General features: G+C 41.2%; 1 protein-coding gene across 5 annotated transcripts in view; it reads right to left on the reverse strand.

Moving 5' to 3' along the window:
- Positions 1-203: 203 nt before the first annotated feature.
- Positions 204-18,165, reverse strand: part of LOC102300977 (E3 ubiquitin-protein ligase HECW1) — a 94,483-nt gene continuing 76,521 nt past the window's right edge. For 2 of the 5 annotated variants that reach the window (XM_014339707.2, XM_005941252.3), the window contains 10 exons: positions 17,970-18,076; positions 15,023-15,137; positions 14,414-14,527; positions 13,687-13,839; positions 12,298-12,396; positions 12,006-12,135; positions 11,610-11,756; positions 11,351-11,465; positions 10,666-10,864; positions 204-7,465 (listed from right to left, as the gene is read on the reverse strand). In XM_014339707.2, coding sequence (XP_014195193.1) covers positions 7,354-7,465; positions 10,666-10,864; positions 11,351-11,465; positions 11,610-11,756; positions 12,006-12,135; positions 12,298-12,396; positions 13,687-13,839; positions 14,414-14,527; positions 15,023-15,137; positions 17,970-18,076 — 1,291 coding nt within the window. In that variant the 3' untranslated portion in view covers positions 204-7,353. Of the gene's footprint in view, positions 7,466-10,665; positions 10,865-11,350; positions 11,466-11,609; positions 11,757-12,005; positions 12,136-12,297; positions 12,397-13,686; positions 14,528-15,022; positions 15,138-17,969; positions 18,077-18,165 lie in introns of those variants that run through there. The other 3 variants (XM_042228172.1, XM_005941258.3, XM_042228173.1) reach the window with 2 other exon arrangements.

Genomic DNA, 18,165 nt, shown 5'->3' on the forward strand with positions numbered 1-18,165 from the left:
GAAATATATAGCGGGACCAGTTTTCACGTCCCTTTTAATATAAAAAAATGCATACAATGTATACATTTCTATTGCTTTTAATAATAAATATTGATAGAACTGTAAGTCTCTTAAAAAGCAACACAAATGATATGTAAACTACAAAGAACAAAAGCAACAGAAAAGCTAACTGAACAAAAGAGAAATAAAGGCACGCAAGTAATTACACAAAGAAACAAAACATGTAGAAAGAGACGAAGAAGATTAGAAAGAGAAACAAGCATCTACAGAGGAAGGCTCAGGAAGCAGAGTGGATGGTTGGTGGTTTGATGGTCCTTGGCTAAGATACTGAATGATACACTCATCAGAGTGTGAATGTGTGTGAATGTTATACAGAAAGCCCTTAGATATGGAAAACTGTTTATGTTGTATAAAATGCTTTTTGAGTATTCAAGTAGAAAAGTACTTTATAAGAACCAGTCCAGTTTTTATGTTGAGTGGGGAACTTCCAGGTGGGTTTTAGGTCTCATATCCAATACCTTCTTACCTGTATCCAGGGCACACATGAATTTGAGGACTATCTCTACTTAATATGTAATATAAGGCTTATAAAAAATAAAAACCTTTTATCAAAGATCGACAGTGAACCTTTTCATTTTTCACCCCTTTGTCTGTAGAATCAATACACACAGCAGTAACAAAGTGACCATTTTATTAAGATCCATATGGTAAGGTGGGGCAATAGAACAGCCTGAGTATTTAGAAACCTGTTCTCAGTCAGATATGAACTTTAACATTATGTACATACATGTATAGTAACCACACATGAAACTGGAAACTAAAGAAAATATCCATGTTTTAGTGTCACCACCTGGTCTTCTCCTGTCTACTTCTGATTAATTCAAACACACACACACACACACACACACACACACACACACACACACACACACACACACAGACACACACACACACACATATACACACACACACACACACACACACACAGCGCAACAATTTTCCACCACCTTCCCTGTCAGTAGACAGCCCATCACCATTTACTTTTCCAATGTTCTGTTTAAACTTGTATAGCTTCTATCAGCACATTTACAGATAAGTGTTACTGGAACATTTGTAATCATTCCTTTCCCACAATAAATATCAGTGTTATGATGTATGCATTCATCATATCAACCCAACAAAAACAACAAATCAGTAAGCTCTCTTTACATGTTCACCAAAGCACATACAAAAATCATTAACTGCCCAAAGAATAGAGTGCTTCCTGGATTCATGTGGCTCTGACATTTCTAACAGAGTGAGCCACAGCTGACATTAACCTCAATAATGCCACCAGCAAAAGTGGTGAACAGAAAAAGAGGAGCCAAATGGGAACAAACATCACAGTTTCCCCGCAGAAAACCAAAAAAAATCAGCCAGCTTATTTTAGAATAGAAAAGACACAAATAAGAACCCAAAGGCTTCAAATTCAAAGGCAAAATCTTCCACTGATCCTCCTAATTACATGATTACAAAATAAAATAGAAAGAAAACATTCAAGGAAAGTTTCAGGACTTCCCCTTGCTTATAAATACAATACTGTATAAATAAGAGTACAAACGATTGTAGAAAAAGGATGAGGAGAGCAACTAAATCACAGCCTTGTCCTTGTGTGTGTTGGGATGTGTGGACAAGATGTTGCCACACCAAACAAAAACTGGAGTAATTATTGATCTGACTCACAGAAGTGTGGGTAATCTCCAAAAATCTCAAATTTGTGTCAATCAAAGTTCTGTGGATTCTTCTTTAGTGGAACCTATCACTGCAGTTTTTCTCCTCTATAGGGAAGCGAATTCATGACAGTATTTTAAATGAAAATAAAAAAAGTGAAATTCTGGAGATATAGTCAGCTTTTCAAACATCACACCATGTTGGGAATAAAGAAGCCTAAAATTTGACAGGCCGCTGAAGTCAGGGATCTTTGCTATGTGTCAAACTTTGACATGTAGTTGATTTGTGAGTAACAACAGTGTTGACCCAGGGTGAGTTTGGCTACAAGTTCAGCATTCTGTGATATCTGGGCCATATCTGATTCACACCACATTTGCTGGCACCACAGCTGAGCCTTAAACTCTTCCACCAAGTCACTGGTGACACATTGGGGGTTAGGGTTAGGCTTGGGTTTAGTTTGAGCTGCATGCTAAATAGGCAAAAAGTCAGACACTAGCAGATGACACGTTTTCAATGAAGTCACATAGTTTTGGCATTACAATCATTCTGGGTGTTCTAAGCAAGCACAAACTGTACAAAAAGGGGCGCATGTTAACCAACCCTAACTCTAACCCTAGATTGGCTGTCAGTGACCCGACAGCCCAAATTAGCCCCAAATGTGATACCTGGAAAGTGATTTCAGCCAACTCATCTCACACACGTCTACTTGAGTTGCTGATGGTTCATGAAGGTGAAAAGTTCCGCTGTGGTGAAAATCTTTCACACAATAAGATGTGGACAACTGACACACACATCAGTCCTACTCTGGACCAGAAGGTGGATTCTATCCCAGCATGCTTTGGGTGGACGATAGAGAAGCACAGTAAGACAATGTAGAGTGGCAACAATGACAAAAAAAAATCTTGCTTTAAATACCTACATCTGCACACAGCAGGACACAGACCAGTGAGGGCCAGGTTAGGGAAAGATTGTCATTGGGTAAGGGTATGGTGGGGATTAGGCAATTAAGTAACGACAGATTGCATTTTATTAACCCTAAACACAAACATTAAACAGAAATTCTTATTTCCTATGTCAAAGTTTGATGCTCTGTACCCATAAACCCAGTCTAGACATAAACCAACGTCTGCTGCTTACACTGCAAATCTGACTAAACTAACAATGTGATTGAATATATTTTTATGTATACTTTACCACCACCCTCTGGTGGCTATCCACCTAAAGCTTTTTGGAAACCGGCCTGACTGAGTTGCACCAACTCTTCATTTAGTTAGATAAACTGCTTTTGAAGAATGACAGATTTTTGTCCAAAAAATTCCAGTGGATAATGACAGAAATATTTTCTTGGTTAAGAAAAACACAAGTCAAGTCAAGAACACTCTCACGGAGGTAGCTGTACCATTGTCAAAAGCCGCACGTAAGTGACGACTTAATGTCTTTACACGGACACTGTGTATAATTTAAATAAATATTCTGAGAAGTGAAGATATGCACAGGTTCACCAATCTGCAAAAAAAGCACATTTACAAACTGTGGAACAGTTTAAGACCAGCGTTCCTCAAATTATGAAGACGCTCAATATCTCATCAAGAGTACACAATATCATCAAAAGACTCTGAGCACCTAGAGAAATCTGTTTGCAAGGGTCAAAATCAATATTGGATGCCTGTGTTCATGAGTTCAAAACAATCCTTATGCTGGAAATGACTTGAGTTTGTCCAGTTCTTTGGGGAATTCATATCAGGTGGACTAATAGGGACTGTATTCCTAAGCACTCTGTTGCTCCATTTTCTCTGTATCCATGCAATTTAAGTATGTGCTGCCTTCTCATTTATTTATTTTTGCATATTTGTCACACGACAGGTTCCAGATCATCAAGCAAATGTTAGACAAAGACAGCCTGAGTAAATACAAGTTGCACTCTTTAAAGTATGATTTGATTTGCTAAGGTAAGAAAGACAGCCAAACCTACCTGCTCACATAGGAACAGGCGTTGCTATTTAGCTAACATTTATCGACATGCTCACACGGATGCATCAGGGACAAATTGGGGTTCAGTATCTTGTCCGAGGATACTCCCACATGCAGACCGGAGGAGCACGGGATCGAACGTCTAACTGCTAGATGACCCGCTCTACTTGAGCCACAGCAACACGTTCTCACTCCACAGCCACCCCTAAATCTGCCAAGTATTAGTATTATGTTTGTGCTTTGAAAACTGTTGTGTACCTTCTATGCTTAAAATAAAAATAATGGCTTTTAAACCTTATTTTGGGGCAAAGTTGTCAGACCTTTTAAACTTTTTTTGCATTCACAGCTCTTTACCCAATTATTTTAAACGGCCTTGGATGATTCCAAATAACTCCCAGGAGAATTCCCAAAATGCCTGCCAGGTAGTAGGAAGTGAATTTAAAGACTTTCATGTTAGCTTTTTCTTTTTAAGCTGTTGGTTTTGTTGCTTTGTTCACTTAGCTGTATGCCAGTTACACATGGTGGTTAGTGGGTATAAATATTTAGTAACAACTAATCTCTGTGCAGAAACTGTCATTGTGCTGCAACCAGTTGTAGTTTCATCTTGCATAAAGTGCCACTTAGCAAACACATGGCTAAGTTTGAATTTATGAACAGCTGGTGCAACTGGCTTCAGTATGAACTATAGATTCACAAAAACCTGAACAATTAATCCCAACACTTAGAAGCAGAACAAGAGGTCTCATCTTTCTCATTGCACACAGTTGTCTTCCCTGCAAACACCTAGCATTTATTAGGTATGTAACAATTCTCTAAAAGCACAGTTTGGTTCAAACCTTGAATTGTCTTTAGAGGGGAGCAATAATAAAAATCAGTGACAAACATTCTTTTTACCACAGGCCAAGTCACTTAATCAGAAGTGGATCAAACAAAAACTACACTCCATGATTCAGAAGTGTTTCCAGTTCATTCGTTAACTGAACTGTTCCACCACTGGAGTCGTCGGCTTTAACTGGGAATTAATAAAGTTTACAAAAAATTTTTTCCGGGAGATGTAAATGGACTACAATATTGTGCACGTCGTGATGTCAGTCATGGGTTTCAGAAACATTCAGAAACCTGGTGCTTTGACCACTGACAGCAAGGTTGGAGATTTGTGTCTAGCCTGCGACAAACATACGCAACTCCACAAGAAAGCATTTCTGCCAACTTTTCTCAAGTTTTATGAACATTGTAGCTGTACTTGAAATGGTAAAACACACTTTGATGTGTAAGCCATTAGTTCTCTGTTAGCCTTACAACTCATTCAACAGTTAGGTTGACAAAAGCCTACAGCTTGGGAAGAGTAGCTACAAGTGTATCTGTCAAATCCGGCGAAAATGTGTCAGATTTCCAGCCAGCTTTGATGCCTCCTGGTTCTGTTTATATTTGGCATTGCTTATATCAGGCTAGTTATCTGCCCACAAAGCTACATCCATTGTAAATACAGTAATCAGTGACTATTACCAATTAACCTGACTTAAAAAAAACCCAAGGCAAATGACTTTCCTTTTGTCAGTACTACCCCCACAGGGCATGTATGAGGCAGAAAGTAACTGAGGCACAGCTTCATCACTCAGCTAGAGATGCAGGCAAGGGGCTGGACATGTCAAGGGTGCACTGCAGTCAGTCAGTGTCTAAAAGAATATGGCAGACTGTGGAACAGATTGGAGTAAAGGTCTCAACTATTGCATATGTTACACCTGTTTGTCCCTTTACACATCGCACATTTCTACCAGTAGGGCCACATCAGTTCAGGGATCTGTTACATTGGTCTGAGCCCACTGGAGATTCCACACGCTGCTCTTGCACTGGTCACTGTGTTTGAGACAGTAAAGAGTTAAATACTGGAGTACCGGCTCCATACAAAGAGCGGCACCAATGGTGCATGGTCAGAGATGACAAGTTCGTTTGTGGAAGACTCGAACAAGAGTGTGAGAAGCTCCCATTCAAACAGCCAGACCACAGGCTGAAAGCAGAATCCCACTTTAGTCCTCCTTAGCCATCTGGAGAGCGTCCAAGTATAAATTCTGTCGTGAAGAGTCACGAATCACGGAGCTCACGTAGCTTGGTTTGACGTAATCGCCCTTAGTCTCCACAAAAGGAATCCCAGAAGCCCTTGTGCTGGAATTGATGGCTGCTTTTGCATTCGCAATACTTGACATCATTGCCTCATCACTGAGCTCTATGCAACATAGAGTGTCTGTAGAGTGTCTGTGTCCAGTTGTTGTCATCACTTTAAAGGGAGGCACAGTACCGGAAGCTGTGGGCGCAGATGCAGGACTTCCAGGATGAGTATCAGAAGCATGTTAGTACTGCGGAGTCTTTAATTGAGGGAGGGCCTGTCTTTTTATGCAAGTACAGCCTGGATGCTGTGAATGTATATTTCTTGATTTCCAGTGTACCAGACTACTCTTCACATTGCTTGAAACAGAAACTTCACTGCTTTGTGGCTTGCCCATTATTGACATTCATTTCATTTCCAGATGTTCAGTAGTTTCTGAGCATGTGTATTCACCTTGTCTTCAGTGCAGTTTTCTTTACCTGTTGGGAGTTTTTTGAGTGATAATCAGTCTTTCTCTCTTAATTGTCTGCAGCCCGTCATATATTTGCCTTAACCTCTTATTTCCCATTGTGCTGCAGTTCTGTTAAGTCCTCAGGCAAGTTCCTTTTGGGCTGCTGCAGTCCAGACAGATACATATTGGTATTTGTAGTATCTCCACTTTAAAAGAAAACAACAACAAAAACCCAGACAACTGTTCCTTTGGCTTCAGGGCTACTAAACTTTGCATTAAACTGATTGAGGTTTTTTTCTTTTGAATTTAAACTTGCATTAGACATTCTACATGTCCACAGCAGGAAACCACCTGAGGATTTGTGTAACAATCTTTGCATACATCTTTTGATAAAAAGAAGATTTCTGGATCAAAGTTTGCAATGACTGTAACATTTTTTAGAGTAACTAATAGTATTTAATTCTATTAACGGTTTTAACCCATTTCTTTCATTTCTCTTTCTGATTTTCTTTCTACAGTAGGTTTTGATGGTTATTAAATTCTTATTTAAATATTTTCTGTCTATTAAAGATAACTTCCAGCATGTCTCCAAGCACATTGCTGTTGTTATTGTCATATGGAAAATTACTGTTTTCAGTGTTACTGTGTTGCTCATATTGTTCTTATTTCTGTACATTACTTTTCACCTGTTGCTGTACTGAGTATAAACACTTTGCTTTTGCTTTTATTAGCCAAAGCATTTTCATTGTCGGATGAATTGTGGTACATGCAACAAAAGTTTTTGATTCGATTTGACAGACTCATTCTTCAGGTACACACAGACTGATCAATATTAATTATAAAAAAGTCTTTGTAATTGTTTCTTATTTTCTAATGATTTATAGAAAAATAAGTGCTGTGCCGCCGTGAGTGTTGCGTGCAATCGTAAAGATCCTCATGAGTGACAGACTCTGACGCACAGAACCGTAACAGTGACAAACATACTGTGTATCCAACATGATCAGAAACATTTCCAGTACAATTCCGGGATCTTTAAGACAGGTTAGGCTGCGCTCCTTTCACATTTTGGCCCAGCCAGTGTTGGACATAGAGGCGTGCACTGTTTGATTTGTCTGTCTCACTCCAGACCAAATGTGCTGGTTTCTTCCACAGCAATGAGCAGTTTCTCATACAGCATGGTGTACGAAGGGTAGGGAGGCAGGTCGAGGCGGTTAAAGCAGGTGTGAGCTCTGAGAAATGAGAGACAGAAAGAGACAGACATTTTAAACAAAATGGAGCTTGTCTTTTATCCACTTTAACAAGTACATTCCATAAATAGAGCTGAGAGCCAGAATATACAAGGGGTAGACAAGCAGACGAGCATGCTCATTAGCCTCCTTTTCAGCTGGGCTGGTCCCAACAGTCTCTAAATTAAACCCACTTTAATAGACAAGATGATGTACAAATACTACGTGTGAATAAAGGAGTTATTTGAAACAGTTCAGATTAAATGTTGGTGTGGCACTTTGCATTGTGCATAACACTGCACACACATACAGGTGTTAGCTAGCAGACTAGCTTTGCTAGCGATGCTAGCAGCAGCAGCCCGTTTTCCTTGCAGGCTAAAATCCATAAACCCATGCAGAATGTGGTTACTACAGTCAAGAGGTTACATGTCATTAGGGCGACCGTGGTTCAGGGGGTTGGGAAGCTCATCTTGGAACCGGAAGGTTGCCGGTTTGATCCCCAGCTCTGTCTGTCTTGGTCGTTGTGTCCTTGGGCAAGACACTTCACCTACTGCCTACTGGTGATGGCCAGAGGGGCTGATGGTGCAATATGGCAGCCTCCATTCTGTCAGTCTACAACTGTAGCTGCCTCCACCAGTGTGTGAATGTGAGAGTGAATGAATAGTGGAATTGTAAAGCGCTTTGAGGGTCTTGAAAAGTGCTATATAAACACAATCCATTAATATTATGTCAGGTTCATCTGAAATGGCTGACACGTTCTTTTCAACATCAAAGTCCCACAGAGATGTGGTGCTATCTGCATGGTAAAAATCTCTGGCTAGCTGGGGGTGACCATGTAAATTACAGAACAAACAGTCAATGTTAAAATACTTAAACGTCTGAATCTGAAATCTGAATGTGTCAGCTCCGTGTCTGATCAGTTTTCTATAGAAGACGGATGAGGCCGTCCAAAAAGATCAGCCCTAGAAATACTTATGTACCATTTACAGATAACACATTATTATTCTGTCTTATCCTGTCCACCTCCCCTCATTTCCACCTGTTGCAACACAAGTATGTCTCTCCCTGAGCCTGGTTCTGCTGGAAGTTTCTTTCTCTTTCTGTGTTGCCGAGTTCTTGCCCACAGGTTTGATTGTTGGAGTTTTCTCTCTGTTATCGTAAGGTCTTTACTTTACAATATAAAGTGCCTTGAGGCAGCAGGTCTTGTGTTTTGACGTCATATAAATTCAGTAGAACTGAACTGAATTATCAGCAGGCAGTACCATGAACATTGATAGCCACATACAAAATGAGTCTTTTGGAGTTACACAGCTGATTTAAAAACAGGACTGTTCTGAAGAACATCTTCTGCATTACTGCCACCTACTGGATTGCTCGAAGTTGTAATGCCCAGATTAATGTAACATTCAATAAGCCAGTGACTGTTGACTGATATATTAACTGGTCTGGAGCAGTGAGATGTGCAGCTGGTGTAGCTGCATCAAAAATAACACGTAAAAACACTTTTACATGACAAGATTGACTGCCTAATAGTTAAAGCTATTTAGATGTAGTGGAAAGACAGACAACTAATGGTGCAGAGGAATCTTTTAGTTCCTTGAAAGAAAGTTCCTGTGTCCTTTCAGTGCAAATACTACTACGGTGACCTACGTCGGAAGTGATTTTGAAAAAGTTAGGAGGCTGTCAATTTGAAGTATCCCACGTCTGACAAAGGCTGGACACAGTCCCATCGTTGTATTTTTACTCAGTTGTATATAGCATTCGTATTCTATTTTTATCTTATTGTATATTTTTATTCTATTTTATTCTACTGTATATAGTATATTATTTTATTCTATTCTGTACAGCTGTGTACTGTATTTATTCTTATTGTATTCTAATTTTTGCCGTCATAACTTTTGCACTGTCCACTTCCTGCTGTGACAAAACAAATTTCCCACGTGTGGGACTAATAAAGGTTATCTTATCTTATCTTATCTTATCTTATCTTATACACACCATTTCCACACTTCCTATTATTAGCTGAACACAGAACGATGTGAGTGCTCCAGGCAAGCATCAAACACTGGCACCTTTTCCCTCCTTTGCAGTAAAACCTGACTCTTGCATACTTTCTGCTGAGCACTGCTTGTTTATCAAATTAACATCTGACTCCAAGGTCGGAGAACAATTTCTCATCTAGCTGCACTGCAGAGGTGGGAGAGCCAAACAGCCTCTCTGCTGATCAATGTCAACACATTTGAACTGTATATCCTGTATACAGTGCCTCAACAAAATAATACACTGCTGCAGTCAATCAAAGTCCAGGTACTTTGAGATGGCAGACAGTTTTACTGCAGCTTTGATGTCAAGGGAACAACCTTCATGACCTCAGGTGACTTTATTACACCCAAAATCATGTAAGGCAATCGGTATTTACAGATACTGACATCAATTACAAACATGTTGTTTACATGTGTTGGATTTCAGCAATACGTTAATAATGAAAACACAAGACACTGGACAAATGTTACGGTAATATAAAAGATGCACACTATGTTGAGATGTAACCAGCTCTTTGTAATTCACACCATCTACTTCATCCCCCACTCACACATCTGCATTGAAATGTAGTAAACCTCAGAGATGGTCAGGCTCTGGCAAGATAATTACATGGAGGAGTTAAACGACTGTTTTCCATCTACAGACTGGGATGTCTTTCAACAAGATGATGACATGGTAGAGGCGTTTACAGGGTATATTCACTTGTGTGCTGACACTGTATGTCAGAAATATTCATTACTATCCAACTATATCCAAACAACAACCAGCACAACTCCCGAATTAAAACAATGCATTAGAATAAGCTTTCCAAAAGAATGGGAAATGGAGCTGAAAGCAGTTTAAAAAGACCTCAAAGGAAAATTACCAAAAAGCATCACTGACGAATCAGAGAAGACTTCTCAAGAAAGAAGTCAGAAATACTGCATGTTGTAAATGAACTGGTCCTATGACAGCGTACTGGAGAAATGTGTCTATGTGTTAGTTGAACCTCAGATTCAAGTGCCATCCTCCTGATTGCTTGTTTTAAAAATACACACATGCAGGCTATGTAGAAAACTGTGCTGTGTTGTTCCTGGTGGCCAGGATGAGCTCACTCTACTTGAACCATGTTCCTTACTGATTGTAAAGAGCAGGTAGGAGTGCAGAAGAGGACGAGATACCTGGGTAGCGATGTCACTTTGCCCCACTTCTCAATGCAGAAGCGCCGGAGGCCATTCGAACCTCGCAAGGCGGCAAAGCCTTCGTAGGGAACGCTGGACGTCCCCGTGACAAACTGCAGCAGACGGAGGCGTTGCTCATTGTTGAAGCGCTCCACTGCAGCCCAAAACCAGCGCATCACTATGTGGCCGTCATGGTAACCTAGCATGTGTGACATCACATTTAACTAAGGTTACACACATTGACCAACACAAAACAAGCAATGCATTTTACTGTGCCATTTTCTGTTATTCATTTGCAGTTAAAATAGTGGCAACCCATATTTAGCTTAGTCCAAACTGCTCTAAAACTTGGTTTCACACAGGATTTTCTACTGTTGTACAGCTAATATACTCATTTCTGTGCTCACTGTGTAAGCACAGAAATCCCACACACCTGCTGTATTTTGTTTACGAGGGGCAGCCATTCTGCAGGAAGTTGGCTTAATGTGAGCCAATGTAACGTGAAGACTGGAGTTAAACCATCTTGATTCAGACAGAAGACAAACTCATAATAATCCTTAAAAGGGATTATTTTGGGAAGAGCCCCAGCATAAAGGTAGTAGTGCTAAAGAACAAAAATAATGAGCTGCAAATGTGCAAATATCAAGGAGTCAATATTTCTTTCTATTTTCTTTGTCTAACACACCTCCTCTATACTCGGTGTTGTTTCTCCAGTCACCGAGGTCAATCTCCACCGTCCCAGCAATGACCAGCTCCAGCTCCCGTGCATCGAATACCGACACAAGCCTGGAGTCCACCACCTGGAAAGGAAGGAACAAAAGGTTCAGTTCTTTGTGCTAACATTTATTTCCATGTGTGTATTATGATGCTTTGAGGTTGCAGGCACTGGAAGTGAACTGTGTAAGCAAGCGCTGACGAGTTGTTGAAAACCTTGTGTTGTTTACCTCGTAGAAGCCTCGGACCAGCGCCTCCGTCTGTTGCACCACTCCTCGCTCCACCCTCCACTTGGCCATTCGCTCTATATAATCCTTCTTGTTCTTCTCAGTGACTTGGAGGTTGGCGCCACCGGACTTTAGCTCACGCTCCGTTACCTGGCATCACAGTTAGAAGAGTAAAGAGGTAAATAACAGCAGTGTGGAACGTCAGTGACATTATAGCCTCGACAGGTGAAAAACAAAGAGGAAATGAGCAGCTGTTAAACTTTACTCCTCAACAAAATGTAAAACAAATCACATTTTAATTGGCTTTTGATGCTCTGATTAAAAAGTGTTCATCCATCTGCCGCGACTGGTGGTGGGTCAGTGACACACTCAGATGGACACACACACACACACACTGACCTGGCCAAACACCTCCTCGTTGACAGTGAAGGTTAGGTCGAGGATGTCGGTGATGTCGTTGTCTTTCATCCACTGTAGAGACTGATGAAACTCCTCATCCAGATACTCCAGATCAGACAGGTCCGTCGCCCTGAGACAGACGCAAAAGTCAAAGACTGACACACAACTGCCACGCTTCACTTGTTCCTCAAATGTTCATCACTAACACACATTAGCTGTAACTGTTTCAACTGAATATAAACCCGTGAAAACACATGAACAATGCTGCAGGTGTGTACGTGTGTGTACTGACAGTCTGAGCAGGGCCTTGTAGAACGGTCTAGTAAAGAAAGCATCCAGCAGATACTGATGGATCAGAGCCAGGCCCAGGATGCGACCACTGAAACGGAACCTGGAGACACACAAACCCAACATTTGCTTCAGAATCACACAAACAAGCCCGGGTGGCCCACTGGCTTGGTGGTGTACTGTCACATTATGGAAAGAAGGGTCTAGATTGTAATCTCATGGTCGCCTGGGACCTTTCTATGTGGAGTTCGCAGGTTCTCCCTTTACCTAATGAGTTTTCACCAACAGTGCAGAGACATGTTAGCTTAATTAGTATTTTTAAATTGGCTGACAGCAACTTTCTTTCACTGTTGTACTTAACTGATCACAATTTCAAGGCAACCCAAGTCTTTTAGGGGCACAAAGACAACCTTTGCTAATTGGACAGTACCTAATTATTTGGGAACAAAGTGGTTTGTGCAACCCTCACCAGATTTAGAGTAATGTCCAAAACACCAGGCCTTGAATATATTTGTATGGTTCCTCCTACTTTTATTCCCGTGTGCATGATGCTTATTTTTTGTCTCAGCATCCTGATTATCATGCACGACGCTCAGAGCAAGGATCAGCAAATAGAAAGATGCTGATGATGCCTGTGTTTTCATAAAAAGTGCATGTTGAACAAGACAACTATGGAAGGCGTTCACTGTTGAACGGCCACAGGGAACAACAGGAACACAAAAGAACGAATGCTGCTCCTAAAGTTTATGTTAGGAGAAATCCTGCATCACACGTGAGGGAAATACTGAAAAATGGCGTCCTTAGGTAACATATAGCAGTGAGCCGAGGGCAGTCATGTCTTGGACTGAGACTTTCTTATTCTCTTCATTATGACAGGACAGCCCACTTGCCACGGCACTTTTAAACGCTTCTGCTGTGGACAGACGACTGTTTCTGAAGCATGCTTTAAGAACCTGTCTTATGTCAGTGACAGCTTTTCACATATTTCATTTCATGCTTGTTTGTTCACATTGTGAAATGTGCAAGGAACTGAAAGGTTATGGCATTCATTGTGTGTTCCCAGTCAAAACACTCATCTGTGGTCTGAATATATTTATAAAAGAGGCTTTTTATTATTTTCAATTCAATTCATTTTTTTACACAGCGCCAAATCACAACAGCAGTTCCCTCAATGTGCTTCATATTATAAGGTAGACCTACAATAATACATACAGAGAAAAACCCACCAATCATATGACCGCCTATGAGCAAGCACTTTGGTGACAGTGGGAAGGAAAAACTCCCTTTTAACAGGAAGAAACCGCCGACCGAACCAGGCTCAGGGAGGGGCGGGGCCATCTGCTGCGACCGGTTGGGGTGAGAGAAGGACGCGAGTATGCATCACACAGCTTACCATTCCAGATGGTTCTCAACAAACGCTGACATGGGGCTGATCTGCACGGTGTAGGTGTCATTGGCTGAGTATTCAAACAGGCCGTAGTATGGATTGAATAGCTCCTGAGACAAGAGGAAGAAGAACTCTCTGGAAGGACCGCTGTAATCTAACCTGAAGAGAGAAGATGCAACTTCAACTGACAATACAGGCTAATTCTGGACTACTAAACGGTGTTTAAGTAGTCGACTGTGAACTAAATGCTAATATTGATCGGATTTGTGCTGCACCTGAGTACAGGAGTGAATGTAAGCATTTCTGAAGACGCCAGTGCTGCCAGAGCTAAGCTGCCAGAAACTGAGAGGTCACTGAGCGTGTACCGCTGGCTCTTAATACCGCCATCAGACGGGGCCTCTACCTTCATGCATGAAAACTCATTTTCTGCGCTGAGGAAGATTCTAACTGCGGTGCGTGCAGTCACGGTGTGAGCTTGTGGAGCACGTCCTTGGTACACTTTGTGGTCATGTTTCTAGATGACAGCACATACAGTATGGCCGCATTACGTATTCTAGTTTTCAGTGGATTCATCTAGTGATGCATTGTAGTTGTATGTGTGTAGTTGGCATGGATGAGCACATGTCCAGTGTTCAGTTAGTGTTTATACCACTCAGCTTCTCCCTCACACAGTTGTATTGTAGGCACTGCCGTGGTACGTCCACAGTCACCTGTTCGTGTTTATTTGTCTTACCCCTCCTCCCCAAGGAACGTGACATAGAGTTTATTCCTCTGCAGCTCTTTGCGTGAATATGCCATCACTTGGTTGAAGGTTCCTTCCAGTAGATGTTCTCTCCTGATGAGCAACCTACAACAAGCAGGACAGCTGAAACGCACCGATACACCCCAAAAAACCTCACCACTGTTTAAGCAATGCTGACACATTCATACAACAGAAGTATCATTTCTAAAGGGGCGCTCTGTTTGATTACTGAACAACACATTTTAAAAAAGAGGACTTCACCACTCTCCTTTATAGCTACGACCATGTCTCCATGGAGTAGACACAGTGAACAAATACATCTTTGGACATATTTTAAAGTTGCATCAGGACCTATGCTGATACATGTGCAATGTAAATAAATACATATTATGTCTAATGGGCATCAAACTCTGCCATGATAAAATGAGTTGCTCCATTTGGGTCTTACTTCGATTCAGTTTTATTCATATAATGCCAAAAGTTGCCTCAAGGGTCTCAAACCTCGAGGTAAAGAACCCCAATAATAGACAGAAAACCCCAACAATCAAAGGACCCCCTATGAGCAAACACTTGGCAACAGTGGGAAGGAAAAACTCTCACTTGATCTTTCCTGGCCCCTGGGCGTATCCTTTAGCTTCTAATTTCCTGTAGAAGTTTCGCAGTTTGGCTTCAAAGTCTCTGCGGTAAGGAGCTGGAGCCCTGGCCCTCTGCAAGCCTGCACACAGAACACAAGTTGCATTACTCTGCCAGTCAGTAAAACTGCAGTTACAGTTACACTCAGCCAGTTATGTGAAGGGAATCACCATGTAGTCCACCAAACAGTCTAACAACAGATTATGAAACCCTCTGAGGCAAAACCTTTTTCAAAGGAATGCCAAATAAAAATGACTTGAATGAAATGAACTGGTTTCTGCATACAAACATTTTTTCTATGTAAGTGTTTTCTATGTAACACTCACTCACATGTAGGTCTCCCAGATGGACAGCAACTTGGGGTTAATATCTTGCCCGAGGATATCTGGCATACAGACTGGAGCAGTCTAAACCATCAGCCATCCAATTAGTAGAGTACCAGCTCTTCCTCCTGAGCTACAGCCACCACTGTTCTGCCACCCAGTTCTTCTGCATGTGTCACACTGAAAATATGAGCTTCTTGCACAAGTTGGGAAGTTGTTCTACCAACTTTGCTCAAAGTGGGAGGCAGGGTACAGCCTAGGCAGGTGGCCAGGCTGTCACGGGCCTATTGACTTTATTTCATATCTCACTGCTAAGAAACAGCAGTCACTAGTCTTATCAAGCTGTTGATCACTAGAATCCCCTTTACAGTAACAACTGCAGCACGGTAAACAGTCAGCTCTATTAGATATCATCCAGCTGCAAAACAACAACCCGCACTTGTTCCTCATCTTGTACACACCGTGTGATAACATCTGCTTATTCTTACTTGTAACACAGAAAAATTAAGCACACGTTTTTCTTGCTGAGGTTTGGGTTTTACTCTCCTGGTGGCCACTGGCTAACACCTGGCATTTATGGTGATATAGTGTTTCCCAGATTTTTCACTCTTCTTCTCTTTGCCTGTGTGAGTTTATTGCTAATCGGCTCTCGTTTTACTTCCTGTCTTGTCCTGAAGGATCGTTTCTGTGCTCACCTCCCTTTGTTCTTTTCATGCCTGCATTAGTGTCTGATTGAATTTACCTGTTCTCTTTGTTCTTTATTATTTAGTCTTTCCTTCTGCTGACTCACATTTTTTAAAAATGATTTAGTGTAAGTAAGTTCATTGGCTCTTCCTGTCACAGTGTGACGTGGTGTTTAATTAACTGTGAGGCTAATTATAGTTCCTTGTTTTTCTACCCATCTGCTGGCTCCTGTTGTCTGCACATTAGTTGCTCTCATCTGTGACAGTCGAGGCTTTTTCCTTCATTCATTTCCCTCCTACTCCAATCTTGGTGCTAAAGTTATCAAATTATAGCAAAAAAATCCTTTCCAGCATTAAAGGATCAAACATGCTTCAAAGGTCAGTAAGAAGTAAGAGTAGGCAGCGACGGATAGTTCTAACGGTGAATGAGTGATATGAAACGGTTCAGTGTTCATCGTTTCAACAAAGACAACAGCACAACTAATGAATGAAACACATTTACAGACCAGGCTTCCCTGCTGTGACCTAGTTTCCTTTTATAGAGTCTCCCATCAAGAACACGCACACCCCAAATCACGCTCACAAAAACACTGTTGAGGCCTGTTAGAAGTCTGCTGGAGCTCATTAAGATAAGATTAGAGCAGCATCGCATAGCACAGCAGGTTCTGTCATACAGTGTGTCTATTATGAGTTGTCACTGTGTGTGAGTGTCTATTGTGTGCACTGTGATGGGCTCAGATTTCATCACCTGCATATGTGATCAGCTTTTCTGTGTTTTTTGCACACATGGTTGCTTCAAACAGCAGGTACACACAAGCACACATCCATGAAAATACCCGACAGCAAACACCTCCTGCTGTGTGATACAGTCCAAGAATTCAGTTTTGTTGAATGAAATTTTATTCTTTAAATAGAATTTTTACTTAACACTACTTAGCGTGCATGCACGTCTGCTAGCATTAGCTAACAACGTAGCACTCCTACTTCTTGTCCCAAAAAAGTGAAAGAAAGAAAAAGAGAAAGTTTTGATAAACAAACATTAATGTTGAGACTTCAAATGAGTCTAAAACCAATAACGTCACAGTGGTTAAGTCCATCTTTTATATACAGTCTACTGTATTATGGTCACCTGTTATTGGTGAATGCCACATGCATCCTGTTCCTCCATTTCTAGGCTGGAATGCTAAACCAGTAGCATATCACAGATCATACCAATGTAGGGACATAAATAGGTAGTTTCATGGTTACATGTTATATGTCACAGTTACTATAATGTCAAGTGCTTCTTTTTCTTTCAGCTGCTTCCTTTAGGGGGCGCCGTCTCACCCTATCCCCAGCACCCTTCTCTGTTACACTAACCACATTCATGAATCTTATCTGTGTTCTAAGGCCCTAAGGCGCTCTCTTGACATCCGTAACTATACTTCATCATCAACACTGTCAAAGCAAACTTTAAATCTGTGGAGCTCTTTCTCAGCATGAAGCCATACTGCTGCTCACTCATCATCACCCCTCTTCTTAACTTAGCTTCACCAACTCTTTCCCACAGCTTCTTGGTACGGCTGATCAGCTTGATCCCTCTCTAGTTAGCACAGAGGGAAAGAACAGCTCTCTTAATTCTTGTTTCCTTTTCTTGCACCCTCCACCCTCTTTCCAATTCCACCTTCCGTGTAAGTAAAAGCCCATCACTTCTTTTTCTCACTTCTTTGGGGGTTATAAATTTGAAATGAAATAAATGTCAAAAAAATATATTAAAACTAAACAAAACAACGACAATAGCACATGCTAGCATAATTGTGACACAGAGCCACTATAAAAGTTGCGGCTAGGAATTAATTAATGAAAATTTGAAAGAGGAAGTCATTATAAAGGATGCAGCATCGTTAAAGGAACGGTAACAAGTCCTACCGGGAGAGTTCTGTGGCGACGAGGCGGGGGAACAGCGAGGAGAGAAGCTGAGGTTGTGATGGATGGGGTGAGGTGGAACACATGACATGATTTCCTCTTCAAATAAACTGCAAGAAACAGAGCAGAGAAGCAGAACTTTGATTAGTGGCGTGAAAGTAGACACTGGGTTTGAAGCTGAATCCACCTGAATCCAAGT

This window comes from Haplochromis burtoni, unplaced genomic scaffold (genome assembly GCF_018398535.1).
Source record: "Haplochromis burtoni strain Fernald_Lab_line unplaced genomic scaffold, NCSU_Asbu1 Contig_309, whole genome shotgun sequence".
In the NCBI taxonomy this organism is placed as follows: Eukaryota; Metazoa; Chordata; class Actinopteri; order Cichliformes; family Cichlidae; genus Haplochromis; species Haplochromis burtoni.